At 42.0% G+C, this 22,559-nt stretch overlaps 1 protein-coding gene across 1 annotated transcript in view; it reads right to left on the bottom strand.

The window, feature by feature from the left end:
• Positions 1 to 15,343: 15,343 nt before the first annotated feature.
• The window catches only part of gsg1l (gsg1-like), a 39,158-nt gene continuing 31,942 nt past the window's right edge, over positions 15,344 to 22,559 (bottom strand). The window contains exons 4-5 of the mRNA XM_079644604.1: positions 22,107 to 22,218; positions 15,344 to 19,647 (exon numbers count right to left, since the gene is read on the bottom strand). Coding sequence (XP_079500730.1) covers positions 19,284 to 19,647; positions 22,107 to 22,218 — 476 coding nt within the window. The 3' untranslated portion in view covers positions 15,344 to 19,283. The remainder of the gene's footprint in view (positions 19,648 to 22,106; positions 22,219 to 22,559) is intronic.

The raw sequence follows: 22,559 nt of genomic DNA, 5'->3' as shown, positions 1-22,559 counted from the left end.
TCATTTTAAAGAGACGTCCATTAATGATGACAGGAGGCACAGCAGCACTCTGATGGACAGATGTGTTCATGACGACTTATATATATTTAATTTTAATTCATTGACAGTGCGGTATGATGAGACAATAACAGGCTACAGATGCGGACATAATACACACACACATATATTTATATAAATATATAGGCTACAATTTCAGAATCAAACAAGTATGAGAGCCTCTCTCTGGTCGCTGAAATGGGGAATTGAAATTACGGGCCAAAAATGTGTACAAGTATTAAAAGTAAGCATAGGACACCAAACCAACTGAGACCCGCCTGTCCGCTGCATCTACACACTGTACCACACACACACCTACACATTGTACCACACACACCTACTGCTCCTAAAGCATAATCAGGCTACAGCCGTTGTGTATTTTATTATGTGAAGCACTAAATGGTCTTAGAAAAATATCGACTCTTTGTTTGTAGATATCTACTAAACTAGAACATACAAATACAGAAAGTAATGTAGGCCTGTTATACTGAGTGATATATATTTTACACACTGCTCTGCTTTCTGCACGGACCTCACAGCTGTTCTCACTGTAAACATCGCGTTGCGATGAAAGCAGAACTAAAATAATATCCAAGGGATGCATACAGAGCTGTCATTGGCTGAGATAAGTCCGGCCGTGCGTCACGCCGCCACCGTTCCCGGAAATGCATCCGTGGAGGAGCCGTGGAAGAACCATCAGTGTATCCTCGGTTATAGCTCCTCCAGAAAGCCTCCTCGATGCTCGATGCTCGGTCCTCGAAGTGCATTTAGAGAAATGAGATGTCCTTCAAAATGGCGCGCTGAAATTCATTTCCGGGTCACTACCGGAGGACCGAGGAGTCGAGGAGGGGAAATTTGAGTATTGAGAAACCTCTAATGAACCGACCAGGAGCACAGGGGAAGACAAGACTAAATACAAAGAAGGGTAATTACAGGACAAGACACAGCTGGGCAGGGGAGGCAGAAACACAAGAGCCTCATCCCAATACCCCTCCTCGACTCCTCTCTTCCCCTCCTCCGGGACTTGACCCGGAAATCGATCAAGACACGCCATTTTGAAGGACATCCCAATAGCTGAAATGCACACGGAGGAGTCGAGGAGGGGTGAGGGAGGAGGGGTGAGGGAGGAGGGGTGCGGGAGGAGACGAAAGGGAGGATACACGCGAGAAGACTACGCGGAAGTGTTTTCACCACTCGCGTATAAAAGCCCCGCCCCCTACTTCACAGCTGGCCAATTTCAAGGAAAACCGACAACTGGAAGATGAGTGGAAAAGCGTCACATACATTTATAAGTGCTCACAGCTCCGTGGGAATTAATATGTGCAATTCCTCTCTAAAAGGCTTTCACATTACTATAATTATATTTGTATTTAAATGTAGGCTACATTTTACACCAAAACGGAACACAAAAGCAGGACCAACCATCATACATTGAATTCCTTGACTAACAAGAGAAAGATTCATTCATTTAAATAAATATTTAACCAGAAATGGGCCGGTTCTAAGGGGTTATTCAGTTAAGCCCGAGGAGAGGGGATACAGCTGTTCGCATGTCATCATTAACAGACGTCGTATAAGAGTGACGTTTGAGTGAACGAGGACACCCCAATTAATACCTGAGGACTCCTCTGTCCTCGCGTCACCTCCTCGTGTCTCTCGCTCGCATCTTACGGAGGCGGAGCTAAGATGCAAGGAAGGACGCGAGTGAGGGAAAGGAGGAGTCAAGGAGGGGTATTGGGATGAGGCTATTGGCAACAGGTGAACACAATGAGACAATCAGACACACCAGGGAAAACACAGGAATGAAGACAAGACAGGGAGAACAGAATTTCAACATAAAATCATTACATTACATTACATTGCATTTAGCTGACGCTTTTATCCAAAGCGACGTACAATAAGTGCGTTCGACCAACAAAGTACAAACTTGAAGAAAACAGAATCATATAAGTACATCAGGTCTCATAGAGCTAAAACATTTCAAGTGCTACTCAACTGGCTTTAGATGAGCCAGTTCTTTATTAGTATATAAGTGCTTTGTTAATAGTTCTATCGCTCGAAGTGGAGTCGAAAGAGATGAGTTTTCAGTCTGCGCCGGAAGATGTTTAAGATTTCTGCTGTCCTGATGTCAATGTGGAGCTCATTCCACCATTTTGGAGCCAGGATAGCAAACCCATGTGTTTTTGCTGATGGGAACTTGGGTCCCCCTCGCAGTGCGGGTGCAGTGAGCTGTTTGGCTGATGCAGAGCGGAGTGCACGTGCTGGGGTGTACGGTTTAACCATGTCCTGGATGTAGGAAGGGCCAGATCCATTCGCAGCATGGTACGCAAGTACCATTGTCTTGAAGTGGATTCTAGCAGTTACCGGAAGCCAGTGAAGGGAGCGGAGGAGCGGCGTGGTGTGGGAGAATTTAGGAAGGTTGAAGACCAAACGAGCCGCTGCATTCTGGATGAGCTGCAGAGGTCGGATGGCACATGCAGGTAGACCAGCCAGGAGGGAGTTGCAGTAGTCTAGGCGTGAGATGACGAAAGCCTGGACCAGCACCTGTGTCGCTTTCTGGGTCAGCTGGGGACGTATTCTCCTGATGTTGTAAAGAGTGTATCTGCAGCAGCGGGTTGTAGCAGCTATATTTGCAGTGAAGGATAGTTTGTTATCTAGGGTCACACCTAGATTCCTTGCAGTCTGAGTCGGGGAAACAATCGAGGTGCCGATGTTGATTGTTAGGTCAAGAGTGGGACAATCTTTTCCCGGAAGGAAAAGCAGTTCAGTCTTGTCAAGGTTGAGCTTGAGGTGGTGAGCAGACATCCACTGAGAGATGTCAGCTAGACCAGGGGTTCCTGGTCCAGCTGACCCCCGAGTGGGGGTCGCGAGATAATTACAAAAGAAAAATGAAAAAAAAATGAAAAAAAATGTATAAAATAATTTTTTATTTTTTTTTAATTAATAAAAAAAAAATATATATTATTAATAATAAAGTTTGCATAGACATTTTCAGGGGCGGACTAGTCATCTGTATAATTTCCCCGCAACGAGGCGAGTGCAGCGATTGCGGAAAACTGAAATTAATTCACTAGCACCCCCCCCCCCCCGTCGACAGGGGGTCGCCAGTCTCTGGCACTGTTAATTTGGGGGTCGCGGGCTGAACATTTTGGGAAGCCCTGAGCTAGACAAGCAGAGATGCGCGCGACTACCTGGGTCTCTGAGCGGGGAAAGGACAGTATTAATTGGGTGACTGATCCGAGCGAGTTTGTGTACAAGGAGAAGAGGAGGGGACCAAGAACAGAGCCCTGAGGGACCCCTGTAGTTAATTGACAAGGGTCGGACTTGGACCCTCTCCAAGTTACCCTGTAGGTGCGGTCTTTGAGGTATGAGGTGAGGAGGGAAAGTGCAGAGCCTGAAACTCCAAGTTCTTGGAGAGTGCGAAGGAGGATCTGATGGTCTGATGATCCGATCGAATGCAGCAGACAGGTCCAAAAGGATGATGACAGAGGAGAGGGAGGCTGCTTTAGCCGTGTGCAGTTCCTCAGAGACAGCAAGGAGGGCAGTTTCTGTTGAGTGACCTGCCTTGAAACCAGACTGGTGCGGATCCAGAAGGTTGTTCTGATGGAGATAACAGGAGAGCTGTTTAAAGACAGCACGTTCAAGTGTTTTAAACAGGAACTGGAGGAGAGAGACAGGCCTGTAGTTTATAACATCAGACGGGTTGAGAGTGGGTTTCTTTAGGAGAGGGTTTACTCTTGCCTCCTTGAGACTGTTTGGAAAGCGACCAGAAGTTAGAGAAGTGTTGATTAAATGGGTGAGAAACGGTAGAATATCAGGAGCGATAGTCTGAAGGAGGTTTGAAGGGATAGGGTCCAGAGGACAGGTGGTAGGACGGGCAGAGGTAACGAGGGTAAGAACCTCACTTGGAGAGAGAGGGGAGAAGGAGGTCAGTGTGTGAGTGAAAGGTGGGTCTGGTGACCCAGCGGTGAGTAAAGGTGAGTCAGAAAAAAAAGAACAAATATCATCAACCTTTTTTTCAAAGTGGTTAACAAAGTCGCTTGACAGAAGGGAGGAGGGGGAAGGGGCTTTGGGGGGGTCCAAGAGGGTGGAGAAGATGGAAAATAGTTTTTTGAAATTGGAATAGGAAGATTGGATCTTATCTCGAAAGAAAGTGCTTTTTGCCTGAGAGATGGAAGCAGAGAAAGAGGAGAGGAGAGCCTGATAGGTTAGGAGGTCGTCATGGTGTTTGGATTTCCACCGTTTCCGCTCTGCTGCCCGAAGGATGGTTCTTTTAGCACGCAGTGTGTCATTTAGCCAGGGAGCCGGAGGGGACTGACGAGCCTGCCGAGATGTGAGAGGACAGAGAGAGTCCAGAGAGGATGAGAGAGTAGAGAGGAGGGTTTCTGCAGCAGAGTTTGGAGGCAGGAGATGGAACGAGTCAGGGGAAGGGAGGGCTGAGAGCACCAATGAGGCAAAGGTAGAGGGGGAGAGGGAACGGAGGTTACGGCGGACAGGTGCAGGATGAGAAGAGATTAGTTTGTTATGTTTGGAAAGGGGTAGAGAGAATGAAATGAAGAAGTGATCGGATGTGTGAAGCGGTTTTACACTGAGGTTAGAAGTAGTGCAGTTCCTTGAGAATATGAGATCAAGGACATTGCCAGCGTTATGAGTTGGTGGGGATGGAGACATTGAGAAAGCAAAGGCGGTTAAAAGAGATGTCAGCTCAGCTATCTTCTCTGTCTGGAGGTTGAAGTCTCCGAGAAGTACAGCGGGAGGGCCAGTTTCAGGGATGTGTGAGAGGAGATTATCTAATTCATCCAAGAAGTCCCCCAAGGCGCCTGGTGGACGGTAGAGAACAACAATGGTTAATTGTATAGGATGGGTTACTGTGACGGCATGGAATTCAAAGGTGGAAGGAGTTGTACAGTATAGAGCCATATGTTAAAATGTATATTTGAAAATTATAAACCTTTGTTATTAGTGCTAGCATATCATTTATTTGAACCAGCCGTGTGAAATTGACGGCATAGACGACCGCAGCTGTACGTGATTACGAGACGTTATAGCCAACGGCAGCTGCTGGTGATTGGGGTGTGAGAAGGAGAAAGAAGCACCGAGCAACATCGTTTTTTGAGCTGAGAGAATATGTGTTTGTATTTGAAACTTTTTTGCGAAAGTAAAAAACAAACTATCCTGAGACGTATTTTATCCGAGTCAAGCTTATTTGCTATCTGTGAGCCGAATTTTGGATTACTGGAACTACATTTGTCAAAAAAACTACGCTCTGGAGGAGCCGAGCTATGAAGGAGGGATTCCAGTGACGGCGTCGCATGAAAGGTGAAGATAAAGACTGCTCTTCCACACACGGAGATCGGCACATTAAGTGGGACATCCGAGGAACAAAGAAGGTGAAGTGGCCTGTTGTTATGTTAATGTTTGAAGACGGATGGGAGATCGCTACTCTCCGACAGAAGAGGCAGTCTGAATGGATCAGCTGATTCCAACTACCAGCTGATTACCTTTTTCTTTTCGTTTGTAAAATACATTTAACTAAGTTGTTCTTTAAGGAAGACAGTGCAACAAAGACATTTTCTATAAAAACGAAGCGTTTATTGTTGGACACCTTTAGTTGAGTGTAAGCACTGTAGTAAGTTTAATTTGAAAGAGCCATGGAAGAACTAACCGAAAGGAGCCACAACAGGGAGCCAAAGCCCACGGAAAAGGACAAAGAGGAGAGGCTCCACAGGCTAAATGGATTAAGGAGAGCGAAAGTGGGCCAGCTCACCAAGAAGGTTAATGAGCTGAAACGTCTTAAAGAAAATGATAGCAATGTGGATAAAGTGGAAGAAGAAATTCTGAATGACTTTGCTAAATTATATGGACAGCTTAATGACATTAACAAGGAGTATGTAACTCTCTTACCTGAAGAGGAGGCGTCTGTAGACCAGCAACACTGGTTTAATCCCAAGTCAGCAAACATTGAACAGTTTGTACGCATAACTGAAAAATGGATTAAAGGAGTACGCGAAGGCACACAAGAGGACCGTGAAGAGGAAGCCTGCTCGTCTGAAGTAGATTATATCAGGCCTGAAGACAGCGCCTCCAGAGCCAGTAACCATACAGTGGCTTCGTCTACCATTTCTTCTGCGCGCAGGAGGGCGGAGGCTGAAAAGGTAGTACTGCTAGCTCGAGCACCATCCTTAAAGAAGAAGCAGGCTCTTAAGGAAGAAGAAGCCTCTCTAATACAGCAGCAATCAAAGCAGCTCCAGCAGCTCAAAGCTCAAAGAGAACAATTAGAGTTGGAGGCAGCTGTAGCTGAATGTGAGGCAAAGTTAAAGGTGCTTGACGGGTATGAAGACCAGCAGGATAGTATGAGCAGCTACCTCAAACGCAGCCAACATCATGGCAAGTCAGAGACATCTGGCACCGGATCCAGCCAGCTAAATATGGTGAGAAACTTGCCTCAGCACACCTACTAAAAGGAACTGTCAAACCACGCCCAACAGAGTCAAGCATGTGGATGGACAAGCAGGATGGAGCTTCTGATGCAGCACATGGACCGGGCCCCAGAGAAGGTCACCGTAGAGGGGAGGAGAGGGACGGCTACGATGTGATGCAGCGTCAAAGTAAGATTACTGAGATGCTAGTAAGGCAGCATAACCTGTCTTATCTTCCTAAACGAGACTTGCCTGTGTTCAAGGGAGACCCGCTCACCTACAAGTCCTTTTATAAGAGCCTTCAACCATGTCATCGACAGCAAGGCAGAGAGCAGCAGCGATAAATTGTACTACTTGGAACAGTTCACCGGAGGGGAACCTCAAGAGCTTGTCCGCAGTCGTGAGCACATGGCGCCACAGAGAGGCTACAAAGAAGCCAGGGCTCTCCTCCAGAAACATTATGGTGATGAACTTAAAATTGCTACCGCCTATATGGATAAAGCTCTAAAGTGGCCACAGATCAGATCTGAAGACGGAAAAGCTCTGATTACCTATGCCATTTTCCCACCCAACTAACGAGAGTCGTCGCCTCAAAGCTCCCATACAAAGTGAAAGAAAGATGGAAGAGTGCTGCTTTCGAGGTTCAAGAGAAAAAGGGACGAAGAGCAAGGTTTACAGACCTAGTGACCTATATATACAGACAATCACAAATGGCTAACGACTCCCTCTCATGCATGATACCAGGACAACTACGGAGGGAAAAGTCAAAGCTACGGCCACGGACTCTAAAGCTTGGAAGTCAGGCTGGCAAAGGGGAAGCAGTTTTGCCACAGCTGTCGCTCCAATGATGGAAGAGAAAACACCGCCCTCAAACTTAAAGTACAGCCCCTCAGCCGCAAAGCCTGTCAATGCTTTTCAAAAACCCTGTTTGTTCTGCCATAGAGACCACACACTCAATTCCTGCAGAATCATCAAAGAGCAACAACCGAAAGACAGGATTGAGTTTCTGAAAGCTAAAGGCCTCTGTTTTGGATGTCTTACACAAGGACATCTTAGCAGAAACAGCAATAAAAGGATGACCTGTCAAGTCTGTTCCCTAAGACACCCAGGAATTTTGCATGTTGAGAAGGACAGTGCTACATTTAGAAAGCCAGATGAGAACATCTCAAATGGTCTCGTGTCACTGACGCAGGAAACATGTGGATACACTGGGGCCGGTGAACGTGTACTGGCTATAGTACCGGTAAAAGTCAAGTCCAGTAAAAGTGAGAAGGTTGTGGAGACGTATGCCTTCATGGACCCAGGAAGTACGGCGACTTTCTGCACTGAATCACTGAAGACACAGCTGAACGTTCAAGGCAAGAAAACTACGATCCTACTCCGAACTATGGGTCAGGAGAAGCCAGCCCAAAGTTATATCTTGGCGGACCTGGAAGTGTGTGGACTTGAAGAAAGGAAGTACATTGAACTCCCTAAGTTCTTTACATGTAAAGATATACCGGTCAAGAAAGGAAACATCCCCCTGCAGGAAGACCTAAAGAAGTGTTCATATCTGAAGGAGGTGAAAATCCCAAAGATAAAAGGAGAAGTCACCATGCTTATAGGAACCAATACCCCTAAAGCGTTTGGAGCCATGGCAGGTGATAAACAGCATCGGAGACGGGCCCTATGCAGTTAAGACTGCCCTTGGATGGGTAGTGTTGGAGATTTGGAGGATGTTGCAAACCAACCTCGTCTCCGCGTGTCGTTTGACAAGCTAGGTGAATTCGGGAAAAGGGAGGGATTAAGAAACACCAGAATACAAGTTAAACAATAATCCTGCTTTAATGATATACAGTAACGATACAAATACAAAGAAATCATGAAGCACTCTGCAGAGTACTCCGGGCTCAGGTTCTACCACGTGTGAGACAGGTCTCAGGAACGGCCGGTGAAAAACAAGAGCGCGAACCAAAGGAAAACACAGGCTTTCATACTAAAACACAGGAGGAGGAGGTGTACGTGCTTTCCCCCAGAGGTCATCTTATTGGCAGAGACCAACACATGGCCTGTCGCACCCAATCAGTGCGACACAGCAGCTTGTAGCCAGCACACACACATCTCCTTTATGGCCCTTGGTCCCTGAGTCCATCTTCCCGCCTCCTGACTGCCACACACAAGTTAAAAGTATGTTTTAAGATATAGTTGTTATAGTTGGCTAAATATACGTAATACATGTTAATTACTTTCATATCAATAACAACGAGGAACACATTACCTATGCTCTTAAGCAGTATTAGAGATGCTTTTCAAATAGTCAAACTTCTCACAGGCTTACCTATAGCCCCTCCATTTGTTTGAGCTATTGTTCACATCTTTACTTCAAATAAAAGGTTTCACATTGTATATTTCTAGCTTCCTTTACACATACTGCTATTATTAACACAAAGTAACTAACCACACACCTCTATTGAAAACAAGTCGATTCCCCTGACAATTGACCTGCTGAACCTCTTCGGAATGTGTCCCTCCCCCACCTCTCTCGTCCCTGTCATAAACACTGCTTCCATTTCATATAGAGTAATAAAAGATGTTTAAGCTAATTTCTCCACAATGTTTGTAGCCATTTAGTACCCACACATGAAAGAATAAGAACAGAGGTATAGTTGACCAGTAATCATGTAGCAGATCTATTTACTGCAATGAAAACACACACACACACATCTGCTTCAAGCCTGTGTAAGCACCCCCTTCTTTTACGAGGGGAACATTCCAGCGTCTGGCACTATTCCCAAATATGGTGTCCCCTTCTCACCTCTCTCTCCATACACAAGGACTTCACCTCAATATATTGGGGGAGGGAAAAGATACTTTGTCCTTTCTAATTTAACACACATGAATATAAATAAGGTGGCATTAAAAGGAATATACCAGATTTAACTTTCCTGTCATACCACGTTACTTTAATACTTCAAATAATTCAAATAATCCTTCAGTAGTGAATGGGCCGAAGAAGACAGATGATGGCAGCAAGGCAGCGGATGGAGTTGTGAGCCACATTATAGCCAACCACATCTCCATAGTGTTACGGCTGCTGCCTTCCTGGTCGTCTGAGTGTTTTCAGCTGTGTGTGTTCTATGTAAATGAGCTGTGCGGTTGCCCTCCCGGCATTGGCGGCCATCTCCTGGTCCGCCCCTGAAGATTGCGATTGGAGCACGCCGGGCCCGACGCACTCCAATCGCAGCGCACAGCTGGCGCACACCTGTTGGAGATGACTACAAAGCTTGGGGACAATCATCATTCTGGAGGCTCTGTATGTGGACAGATGCCTCTCGCTACTTGCTCTTTGTTCTGGGGTAAAACTTGTGTGATTAGTAGTGTCTAGAGTAGCTTAGTTAGAGTGTAGAGTAGCTTAGGATTCTGTGACGGTTGCCTTTAGTTTAGCTGTGTTTTGTATAGATTCTTTGGTTAGTTGTACCACTTTTAAAGTGAGGTTTTGTTTCGTTCTTTATTTAGTATATTAGTATTTATTTTCCCTGTATGTCTTTAGACTCACCTTTTAGAGTCCTCCCTTAGTTTGGTTGCCCATTTAAACTTGCGCCTTTGTGGCCTCTATTGTTTGTTATTTAAACTGGTGTTTTGGCTCTTTTGTTTGTTTCAGGCTGTTTGCCTGCCATTTTGTTTCCCGCTGCTATAAGAAATAAACCACTTATAATTATACCAATTCCACTCTGGTCGTGTTATTTCCCTTTGGTTCCCCTAGCCCAATAGGGAACGTAACAATAGCTACCATAGAGGAACTGTTGATCAAGCAATATAACACAGACTTCTCAGAACTCAGCTGTGAAGACAAAGAAGAGATGTCCCAGGAGGATCATCAGTTCATGCGGTCAGTGGTAAAATCTGCAGAGTTAAGGGATGGGCACTACTGCATTGGTTTACCACTGCGAAACGAGACAGCTAAAATGCCAGACAACCGCTGCATGGCAGAGCAACGTGCCACAAGTCTCCAAAGAAAGCTCAGCAAAAACCCGGACCTGTACAAAGATTACAAGGAATTCATGACGGGTATAATTGGAAAAGGCCACGCTGTCAAAATTCCCATAGAACAGTTAAGCCGAGAAGATAGACGTGTGTGGTACATACCTCATCACGGTCTCTACCACCCAAAGAAAAACAAGATAAGAGTAGTGTTCGACTGCACCTCTACATATCAAGGAACCTCACTTAACGATCAGCTGCTACAAGGACCTGACCTCACAAACTCCCTTGTTGGTGTCCTTCTGAGGTTCAGAGAAGAGCCTATTGCTTTGATGGCCGACATTGAGGCGATGTTCTACCAGGTCAAAGTCCCTGACCAAGATGCTGATCTTCTGCGTTTCCTATGGTGGCAGGATGGTGATCTGAATAAACCGATGGAAGACTACCGAATGACAGTGCACCTGTTCGGAGCTACATCGTCTCCCAGCTGTGCATCATATGCACTAAGAAGAACAGCACAATATGGAGGAGGCAAAATAACACCCGAGGTGGTGGAAACGGTTCTCAGAAACTTTTATGTGGATGACTGTTTAAAGTCTGTGGATTCAGAAGATCATGCTGTTTTTTTGGCCAGGGACCTCAGACATCTGTGCGCCAGTGGAGGCTTCAGGCTGACAAAGTGGGTCAGCAACAGTAGGGCTGTCCTGTCGTCCATCCCTAAAGAAGACAGAACAACGGAAGTCAAAGATCTTGACCTGAACCATAAGCAGCTTCCTATGGAAAGAGCCCTTGGTACTCAGTGGTGCACTGAATCAGACACCTTCAGGTTCAAAGTGCAACCACAGGACAAACCAGCTACAAGACGAGGAATCCTGTCCATCGTTAGCTCCATCTACGACCCCCTCGGGTTCCTGGCCCCATTGGTACTGCCAGCGAAGCTCCTTCTGAGAGACCTTTGCAGGGAAAAGAGAGGTTGGGATGAGAAGATAGACAGTGGGCAGGCCCAGAAATGGATGAAGTGGTTGGCCGACCTTGAGCAGCTGTCAAAGTTTTATGTGCAGAGATGTGTCAAACCGACAGAGGTTGAACCCATGAAGATGGCACAGTTCCACCACTTTTCCGATGCCAGCATGGATGCATATGGAACAGCTACCTACATCGTGCAAACAACCAAGGCAAAATAAAGGTTTCCTTGCCGATCGGTAAGTCCAGAGTCGCTCCACTGAAACACATCACCATCCGGAGAATGGAGTTGACAGCAGCAGTCGTCGCTGTCAAGGTCGACAAGATGCTAAGAAGAGAGCTTCAGGTTAAGCTGGAGCAATCTATCTTCTGGACAGACAGTGCTACTGTACTGAAGTATATTGAAAACAAAAACGGACTTCCAGTAAAAGAATATAAGTTCGTAAAGTTGCTTAATTATGTTTAGATGATATGGTCCGATTTAAGTTTGTTTTTAGTAATTGGTATGCTCCCCGCCTAGCCAATTAGGGGCCGAAAATGTAGGAGCCATATGTTAAAATGTATATTTGAATATTATAAACCTTTGTTATTAGTGCTAGCATATCATTTATTTGAACCAGCCGTGTGAAATTGACGGCATAGACGACCGCAGCTGTACGTGATTACGAGACGTTATAGCCAACGGCAGCTGCTGGTGATTGGGGTGTGAGAAGGAGAAAGAAGCACCGAGCAACATAGTTTTTTGAGCTGAGAGAATATGTGTTTGTATTTGATACTTTTTTGTGTAAGTAAAAAACAAACTATCCTGAGACGTATTTTGTCCGAGTCAAGCTTATTTGCTATCTGTGAGCCGAATTTTGGATTACTGGAACTACAGGAGTGAAGTTAGGTAACTTGAAGAGGGAAAAGCTCCAGTTGGGAGAGAGCAGGAGACCAGTCCCACCTCCTCTGCCAGAGGGTCTGGGTGTGTGGGAGAAGGAATATGCTGTGAAGAGAGCTGCTGGGGTGGATGTGTTGGATGCAGTAATCCAGGTCTCCGTGAGAGCAAGGAAATCCAGAGACTGCAGGGAAGCGTAGCCAGAAATGAAGTCAGCCTTAGGAACAGCTGACTGGCAGTTCCACAGGCCACCTGAAACTAAAGGTTGGATCTCAGTGGAGCATGTGGGATAGACGAGAGCAGGCCGGTTATATTGATTAGGAGATACACGGGGCCAGTGATAATTGTGGGAAGACACATAAACAGGAATGGAGAAAATATACATGATTATAGCATCAGGGGCTAGAAAACTAAATAAAATAAAAATACTAGAGATACTTAGCTCAATCAAAGTAGGATTTGCCTCCTCTTTGCCTCCCTCGTGACTCCAACAGGACTCTAATGTCTTTGTCAGTCTTTGACTCCAACAGGACATGACAAGACAGACAACTAAGATTGTGACAGAAAATAGGATTGTGACAACGCCCTTTGTATTCCTAGAACAAAGAAGTCAATAAGTGAATGATGTAAGGTTATGTAATATCTGTGACTGTATAAAGAGATTGCATTAGGTGACTGAGGTCTTTCTTGCAAGTAAACCCACAAAATCATTAGCTCGTGTCTCCAGGCTTTTTCTAAAGATGTCCAGAATTATAGGGAGCAAGTTTTATTCTTGTCTTTGTGGTAGAAAAAGACATTGAGGAAATTCACCAAACACCATTAACGCATCTCTCTTTACTTGAACTTTAAATGAACTTTGAAAAAACGGTCACCTGGATTTATAATAAAAAAGTATGGATATTGACAACAACCAGTTTGGAGGAGATTCATAATTTAGTGTTTAAAATGCTCTGTAAATTCAAGACAAAACACCTTTTGTGCGTTGGTAAAGTGGTTTGCAAATGTTCGTCAAAAACACATTTCGTTTTAAAAGCAATCAAAAGGATTCATGCTGTATCTCCACTATCTTTCTCCCCTCCTGTGTCAGTATGCAGCTCTTTATGTTGTAATGGGCAAGGCAGAGCTCTCTTCACTTATGAATCCTCCACCTCCTTTTACAACGCCCAGTGATGCAGTGAAACAGAGGCTTTAACTGCCAGCTAATCTATCTCTACATCTCTGGTGGCCATTATGGCTCAGAGAGTCCATACATCACGTCTGCAAGTTGATATATTATGGATCAAAGTCGGTCCAGCTGACACATCTGTGAGAAAGATGGGAGGGAAAGGAATCCATAACTGCAGGTCAGCATGGAGGTCCATTCATCTCTGCTCGCTGCAAATGTGTAAAGTTCAGGTAACAGGCAGTGCTCATTTTGATTTTATAACCCATACAAATGAGCATTTAAAGCATGCTGTTGCATTTCTTGAGATTTTTGGGAAATAACATTTCCCTCATTACTTTATTTGTTCCACTGCATTAGTTATCGATAGTATAGTTACTTGTAGCTCATGTCCAATGAAATCTACTATTAAAAGTCAGTTAGTTTAATGTTAAAAAAGGATCAGGCATTTCCTTGATGAAAGCTGGCCACCGGTTTTTTTCTGTAATACAAACAGCGGCTGTTGTGTCTCGTTAAATATGTACAGTAAGTGTTAGCATGTTTCTCTTTACTTATACTCAAGTTTAATGGTTAGTCATGTTTTATGTTTTGTATTGACAAGTCATGTCAGGGATTTGTCAAGTTATCTTGTCACACGTCTAGTCTTGTCTTCCACTTGATGTTTTATTTTGGTACTTAGGCCTACCTCTTGTGTCTCATTTCAGATCCCTTGACTCTCCGCCATTTTGTGTGAGAGTTTTTGTGCCTTCGTCTGCCCCGCCCCTGATGGTTTCCACCTGTTCCCAGTTACCTCGTGTTTAAATACTCCAGTCTCTCCTTGTCTAGTGCCAGTTCGTCTTGTCCTGTCCTTCTGTCAGTAGCCAGCGTATAAGCAGTTTTTTTCATGCATCAAGCCTGTTCCATGTTCCTGAGTTCTAGTCTTAGTAAGTTTTGTTCCTCATACTGAGAGAATCTTTGTAGATACTTTTTTGGAAAATTATTTTTTGGTTGTATTTTCTCACCTCATTAAGTGTTGCTTTTTGCGTTGGTTTACTTATCCTCCTTGTGAGCGTCCTGACACTTTTGAAATTAAAGTATTTTGTTATACTTTACCTCTGTCTCCTGGAGTCGTTCATTTGAGTCCAACTGCATTGTGTCTGAAATTCGTAACAGCGGCGGATTAACCCACATTTGGTGCTCTAGTCTAGTGTGGCAGCATGATGCTGTATGTGCGATTTAGTAAAAAGTCATAGTAGACACCAATATAGGACTCAGCCCAAGTTTAAAGATACTGTAATTTCCCTTTAAGGTTCTAATCATGTTTATTGATATTGTGCTTTGGAAATGCATATCAGTATTCCTATAAACATTTACCGTAACCACCAACCAGGCTGCGACCCATCTCCAGCACTGGGAGCCATGCTGATAAATCAGTGTTTATTGCACTTACTCATGAATAAAAGCATTTACATCCCACTGTTTGATTTGATGCCGTATAGTATTTTGCCGCTTATTGTTCATAAATAATGTGACCTGCTGAGCGTATATTAAACATTACACAAGTCCATGCTTCTGATATAAGGTATAGTAATGTTAAGCCCTATACAACCTTTACTAACCTCATGAGTTTGCTAATGGTAGCTATTGTTTGCTTACTGCTAATGTTCTGTACAACAACAACAACAGCCTTACCATTTCAGCCAATGTTTGAAAAATCATTATGTTAGCACACATTTGTTCCTGCTAAATGTAAAGTTAGCTAACATATAGTTAATCATATTGAAATATTAAGATATTATTGTTTACTTTGGTCTTATAAATGAAGGTTGTGTGGCTTTTTCTAAGAAAATGTAAGCTAACGTATCCTAATGATTGTCACTGGGGTGCACATTTTCAAAGATTGAGGCATTTATAATTAATATAAATACATTTAATATAATTAATAGAATACTTAATTTGATGTTTTGGGGGAAATATATATGTATATATATATTTTCTGATCCGGTTGGAAAAAAGACAGGATACAGGATGTGTAATACATAGATAAATATATGTAAATAAATACATTCAACAGATTTCCAGTCGTCAGCAGCATGTTTACATCTGTGTACAGAGAGGCTTTATGACCTGCAACAATCAAGCAGTTTACAGACAGGCAGGGAATTAGACATAAACTTCACTTCTGCAACCCTCAGCCAATTCAATCCCTGCTGTTTACAATCTGCCATGCCTTACATAACACACAGATTCCCAGGCCGAGCATCGCACTGTGGGGAGAAACTGTAGTGAGCGCAGCAGGAGAAGAAAGAGTTTTTTCATCCAGCATAAAGTCTCATGTCTCACTGAAAATTGAAATAGCTGACTCTCAACATCACAACGATCCCAGACATTCATCTGTGCTTGTGAATTGAGATTATTTATCAGGTCTAATATATATTACTTTGTTTTGTAAATGCATCAAAATCAAATAAATATATATATAAATTCAAGTGGTACACAAATATACAAGAAAGCAACTTGAATATTCTCTGAGATTATAAAGTCATTTGCGAGAAATGTATGAGTTTGATTCCATCTTGCAAAGTTAATCCGTATTACCTGACAAAAAATATATGTTTGATCTGATGTTTGTTCGGGGGGGTTATTTGTAACTTAAATCTAGAAAGAGAAACCAGATTTTCTTACTAAACTTTTCTCATAAAAATGTGAAGATTTTTACCTTACATGAAATGTCATGGAATATTACCCATTTCTTGTAAATGTATGGATCAGACTTTTTTAGTCTTTTAGATTAGAATCACATATTTTTGGGGGATTTTGGATGAATAATATATAAAATACAAGTTAGTTGTGTTTTAACAGGTTTGTCCCTGTAAACTGTAGATGTTGTGCACATAGGTATTTTCTGAATCGTAACATTTCCTGTCGTGAAACGAATGTTTTAGACTAAAGATATAAAATGATATTCAACAATGACAATATCCTTATTATTTTATTTCGAAAATAAATGATGTGTTTAGTTTGTCTACTTTTGCTATTTTCCCATCTGGAAATACAATCATCTGTATATATATATATATATATATATATATATATATATATATATATATATATATATATATATATATATCAATATGTCAATGTACACTTTATATTATTTTATATATATTTTTATAACTCTTAAAATAAATAACGATATGTGTCCAAATCACAGTTTTGGTTGTGTAGGGACTAAAGGGATGAAAATCCAAGATAATCTTTTGAATACTCACTTCATATTTGAACAGAAGTGTTTGTTTACCTGTCATGTATCGATTTTGGCCGCTAACACAGCCACTTAATGTCTGCTTTTTCTTTTAGAGAACTTTAGCTCCGGGTTACTATTTTGAGTTATTTTCTCGATACAGTGCACATCCCCTTGAGACTTACATACAGCACATTTATGCAGTCAATTTTCAGAGGTCGGAGGTCAAAGCTTCCCTGCAGCAGCTTCCCCAAGGACACTATTCCGTAGGAGCACATTAGCTTCCTGAGAGGGTTGACCTCTGACCTCCGGGTGATGGAGTTGTCAATCATGTGTTTGGCCCCAAATAAAAAAAGTACAACCCAAAGCCCTGCCAACACACAGAACTGTCCCTTTCCATGAAATATGGGAAAGAATAAAGTTTGTGCATGACTGAAAGCCTTTATAATTAGCTTTATGCTCTAATATTTTTTTTATGAATGCATTGTGTCAATATCTGCCCAAAGCCCCTAAATATCTGTAAACTACTCATGTTAAAGGGGGGATTGTGAGGTGGGGGGAACTTTTTCTGGAGAGAACTTTGGGAAATTTGCCTTAACAGACCATTTACATGCTCAACATTTTTTATAACACACTACAGGAAAGGTTAAACCCCAAATGGCATATCGGGGCCCCTTTAAATACTTCTGAATATATAAAGACAGTATAAACAAATACAATTAGACTTATACGAGAAACTTTTTCAAAGATTATTTTCCCAAACATCTCAGTCTTAGTGTTCAAAGTCACATTCATTAAGCTCTCCCAAACCCTGTCATAAATTGCCTGTTTCAGCCTGATAAATCCCACCTGTTCATGAGCAGGTGCACACTCGTACTTTTTGATCATTAACATGCTCGATGCCCTCAAATTGCTCCATTTGCGGGGACAGTCTAATTAACAAAAATGTCACCGAAAAAGAACTTCACACGGCAGAGCTTCAAGTCCTGCCATCATAAAAATGAGCTGACAAAAAAAAACGAATTTCGCAGAAGCGGTAGAGGTGTTAGGGGAAAATGCCAAATATGGAAGAGAGAGGGATTTATGGTTTGAAGTCCAAACATGTTTTGCTAAATTAGAGTTCTCCTCAACACAAAGGCAGTCAAGTTGAAGTGTGGCACCTAATAAGAAACCTACTTAAAAGTGTGCAGAACATTTAAATATGACACTTGTTGGTCATTCTGGTCAAAAATCAAGTTTCACAATTCAGTTTGTAATGATACTTTACGGCAGTCTGCATATACACTGTAGAGGATGTCAGATAGAATAAATGGATTACTTAAGTTTTCATCCTTAAACCTAAATGACGTAGCACACCAAACCATGATCTTTTTCCCGGTAGTTGTATTGTCTAAACCTAACTCACCTAACATAGTTGTAGGCAAATATTCACACCTGCACTCATACAGTGCATTATTAGAGGACAGCAAAATGACTGAGGAATCCGTTTCCACAAACATCAATAACACTTAATCAACATTAGTATTCACAGTTTACGACCTAAATAGGGCATGGCCTGGACAAGACCTGTTTTAAAGTGCTATGTGTAGTATTTTGTGTTTTAACAGATCATGCTTCTTCCTTTTAATCAGTCCCTCTTTGCTCCGGAAAGCCAAAGGGAGAATGAGAGACAATATCCAGAGTGTAAAACTTCAGTCGAGTAGCTAACAAAGTTACAACATTCAATCTGTCAGCATTCAAAAACTACAGCTCCCATTAGTTCTACCTGCATGCATTACACCTCATCGCAATTTTTGATTTCTCTCTTATGCAAGATATTCACCAAGACTATCATCTAATGTCATCTTTCTACCTTCAAATGTAGCTTTAGAACAAATATAACATAGCACTAGCTTAGAGGGGCTAATGTTAGATATTCCTGTGTAACTTCACATTATAACGTTTATACTGTAACTAGCATCCATTTTATTCCTGCTTTTCGCCAGAGTTACAAATGCCCTCTTTAGTTCATCAAAATGGTTAATATCATAGTGAGAATAAATGTCTGTTCCCTTGTTTCTTGTTGTAAATATTTGTCCTTGTTAATATTTCAAATTTAAGCTGCTATAATACAAGAAACATTTACACATTATCTGCCAATAAAGTATTATCATATCCTATAAAATACTACACATAGCACCTTGAAATATACTGAAACACCTGTTTTACGTCCACAGAGAATCTTAATTCCCAGATCTGAAAGTAAAAAATCTCTCAAAATGTTTCTCACACTTAATGGTGATTTGCATTTCATATAATAAGTACATATTTGTCTAATATTCTTTAAAACAATTATTTTGTTAAAACTTATATGAAAGGGAATAAGGGCCGCTGTGCTTTTGTTCTACACATAACTCCTTGAGATATGCTGGAGAACTTTCCATCTGAGAAGTATCCTAATTCCCACACCTCTGTTTTTCACACTTTATATTAATTCTCATTTAATATATAAAGAACACACCTCTCTAAAGTTAGTTATTACAACTACTCTGTCCCTTCTTGTCAAGTTAATCGTATTCATCTAATAAGGTATGCTTTGCTTTTGTGTTCGGTGGCAGAACACCCGGACAGTTCGAACCAAAATAAGCTTTTCCCCCCCGATACTCAGCACTGCTCCTCCCCCAGCGAGTCTGTGTTCTCCCCCAGGTCTATGGAGGCTGACGTGGCTCTCTGGCCCCGTCCTGGACCAGAACCCAGCCCTGGTCCCGGCCCTGGACACGGCCCCCCGACTATGAGCCCGCCTCTGGCTCCGCTGTGGCCAGGGTAGACCTCCACCGTGCTGGAGATGGACTGCATGGAGCGGTCCCGAAAGTAGTGGAAGGCCTCCTGGTCCAGGAAGTTCTGCTCCTCGCGCAGGCCCTGCTCGAACAGCTTGCGTTTGTGCCTGAACTCGATCACCGTCTTGGTATAGGAGTTGAGCGTGGTGACGGAGGCAGCCATGCAGCAGGTGAAGGAACCCCAGGCCATGCTGGAGGGACAGAGACACGTCTGCTTTCAGAAGACTACTAACTTATGATCATCAAACAATGACAAGCCAGGTCATGGTTTTAAAGATGTAAATTTAAGATGTAAACATTATTTTTTTCTGAAATCAACATCCACTTAATAGACAAGACAAGAGTGTTTCACATAACATTTAATTTAGACTTTTTTATCCAAAGCAACTTAGAATAAGTGCAATAAACCATGAAGATATACGTGAAGATCTGAAACGATAAGTTGGTTCATCTATTAACCAAAAAGGACGGGGGAAAGTGGCAACTCATTGTATATGTAGAAATAGTGGAAGAATTCCGGTATTCTCAGATATACAGTATGCCTATTCAATGAGAGTATTTCCTGCCAGTTTTGGTCATATATCTTTGCAAAATAATATTTTTGGAGTTTTTGACATATCAAAAAAGATATCATGTTTAGATCTATGCAGTTGTTATTGTGATTTTCAGCGTTACAAAAACAGTAAATAATGGGTAGTTGCAGCCCTAGTTTAGACGAAAGTGTAAATAGCAGTAATAATAATAATAATAATAATAACTTTATTTGTATAGCACCTTTAATACAGGGGATTGCAGTTCAAAGTGCTTTACATCAGTAACAAAATAAGACATAAATCAGTGTAACACAAGCAGCAGGAGCAAAGCATAAAGTGGGATAAAATAATTAAACATAAAAACATGGGGAATAAAACATAGAGAAATAGTGCAATGTCAATCAGAGAGAAATAGTGCATTATAATAGTCTGAAGTCAGTAAAATGCTTTGCCTTTTAAAAATGTTTAACGTATTGGCTTCCCTAATATTGTTGGGTAACGTGTTCCACAGTTTTGGGGCGTAGTTTACAAAGGCTGCATCACAGTAAAACTATTTCACCACCAATATTTTCAAATATTGAGTTTACCAAAGTAAGAATTAACTTTGTAGTTCAGCTTTAAACACAGTGCGGATGATTGGCCCCTATGGCTTATTTCCACATAGCCTCTTTTACTGACCACCAGCATCTTTCTTCTATTGTTTTCAGTGAGGAGAAAGGACTCAAAGACTCTTTGTGGACACAGACCCTTCAAACACTCGGTGCTCTTCTCTAAAGTGCTCTGTCCTTGATGCAGCAGTGAGCTCACACAGCAGCTGCAGGTCTGGTTTACCTTCCAGCAGAGAGCAGTGGAGGTCATGGTGTCTGGCTAATTATCCCAGAAACACCAGCCATGGAGTCCCTGTGTTCCTCCACACACTCCCTGTGTTGCTCCACACACTCCTGCAGTACAACACCTGCAGCCCCATCCTGGAGAGATGATTTATGATTGACTGCATGGAGGGGTGGTAACCCTGTGTCCAATAAAAGTACGTATCCATACGAATAAACTGTACTCGATCAAGATTAGATGGATAACGGGTCAAGTTAATCCACTTTTTGTGTAATGTATGATGTGCTGTTAAGTTAATTGAAGCAGAATTACTTTGTGTGTAGTACAGTTATAGATGTTACTACAAGTACATGTAGTCAGGTACACCATTTTTGTGTATTTCAATTTTATGTAACTTTATACTTCTAGTTCATTACATTTCTGAGGGAAATATTGTATACTTCGTTACATTTGTTAAACATTCAGTTAAATCTTTACATTACAAAAACACATACTGATGATATAATTCAGTAAGTAATTAAAATTGTCTCTATAAAGCCAAAATTCAACTTAAAAGTATTATTTTATGAAATCAGAATCAAAGAATAATACTGTATTCTATAATAATAATCCCATTTTTTTTTGGAATATGTTTACTTTTGATATTTAAAGTACATTTTGCCGATAATACTTCTGTAATTAAGAAACTTTTTTTTAGTTTACTTTAATATCGTACTATTGTCTTCAAACACCTTACATTACATATTATATAGCTGAAACTTTTATCCAAAGAGACTTACATGCACTTTAATAATGTAGTAATGCCTATTTTAGGGTAAGATATCTTGCTCAAGGAAACTGTGAAATGTTAACTGCAGGGGGTGGGATCAAACTGTAGGCTCCTTGATTGGTAGATCATCAAGACCCTGCACCCCAGTCACCCCTAAGTACCACAGCTGGCCCTTATGTCAAAGAGACCAGGCTGTAATCAGACACCATTGTTCATTCTTCTAACACCACAGGTTTGATCCAAATTAGAGGTATACTTATGATGTGTGTGTGTGTGTGTGTGTGTGTGTGTGTGTGTGTGTGTGTGTGTGTGTGTATGTGTGTATGTGTGTGTGTGTGTGTGTGTGTGTGTGTGTGTGTGTGTGTGTGTGTGTGTGTGTGTGTGTGTGTGTGTGTGTGTGTGTGTGTGTGTGTGTCTGTCTGATCCAGGCATGTCGAAATTTGTCATGTTTTGTTCACAAGTCCTGAGCTATTCTATAAACATGCATGTGTGTGTGTGTGTGTGTGTGTGTACTGACCAGAAGGACCAGCCGTAGTCCCAGCTGTGAGGCCTCCAATCCTCTGGACCCAGACTGACTGTGATCTGAAACACCTGAGTGTACATCATGTGGGCCACCATACCCAAGAGACCTGCAACACAAACGCACACAGAAGTGTAAATATTCAAACATTAACCTGAGACATTGAGGCTTGACTTGTCTGAGCAGTTGCTACGTAAAAGCAGTCAACCTGTTATCACAATGGTTCAATAAATAAGTCCATATATAAAACAGTGGTTCTTTCTGTTAAATTAAAGTAAGCTATATGATGTGATGCATTGCAATTTGGTTCATTACCCATGTTCCCTTCAGGATAACAAGAAATAACTTGGGTTTAAAACTAATAACTCTTTCACTGTCCTAAATATGAAATATTTATGTTGGCCTCTTTTATGTGATGCAGGTTTATTAGTCTTTTACACACACATAGAC

Source organism: Notothenia rossii, assembly GCF_949606895.1.
Source record: "Notothenia rossii genome assembly, chromosome: 8".
In the NCBI taxonomy this organism is placed as follows: domain Eukaryota; kingdom Metazoa; phylum Chordata; class Actinopteri; order Perciformes; family Nototheniidae; genus Notothenia; species Notothenia rossii.
The sequence above is the reverse complement of the archived record's forward strand: the minus strand, read 5'-3'. Positions and strand labels throughout refer to the sequence as shown.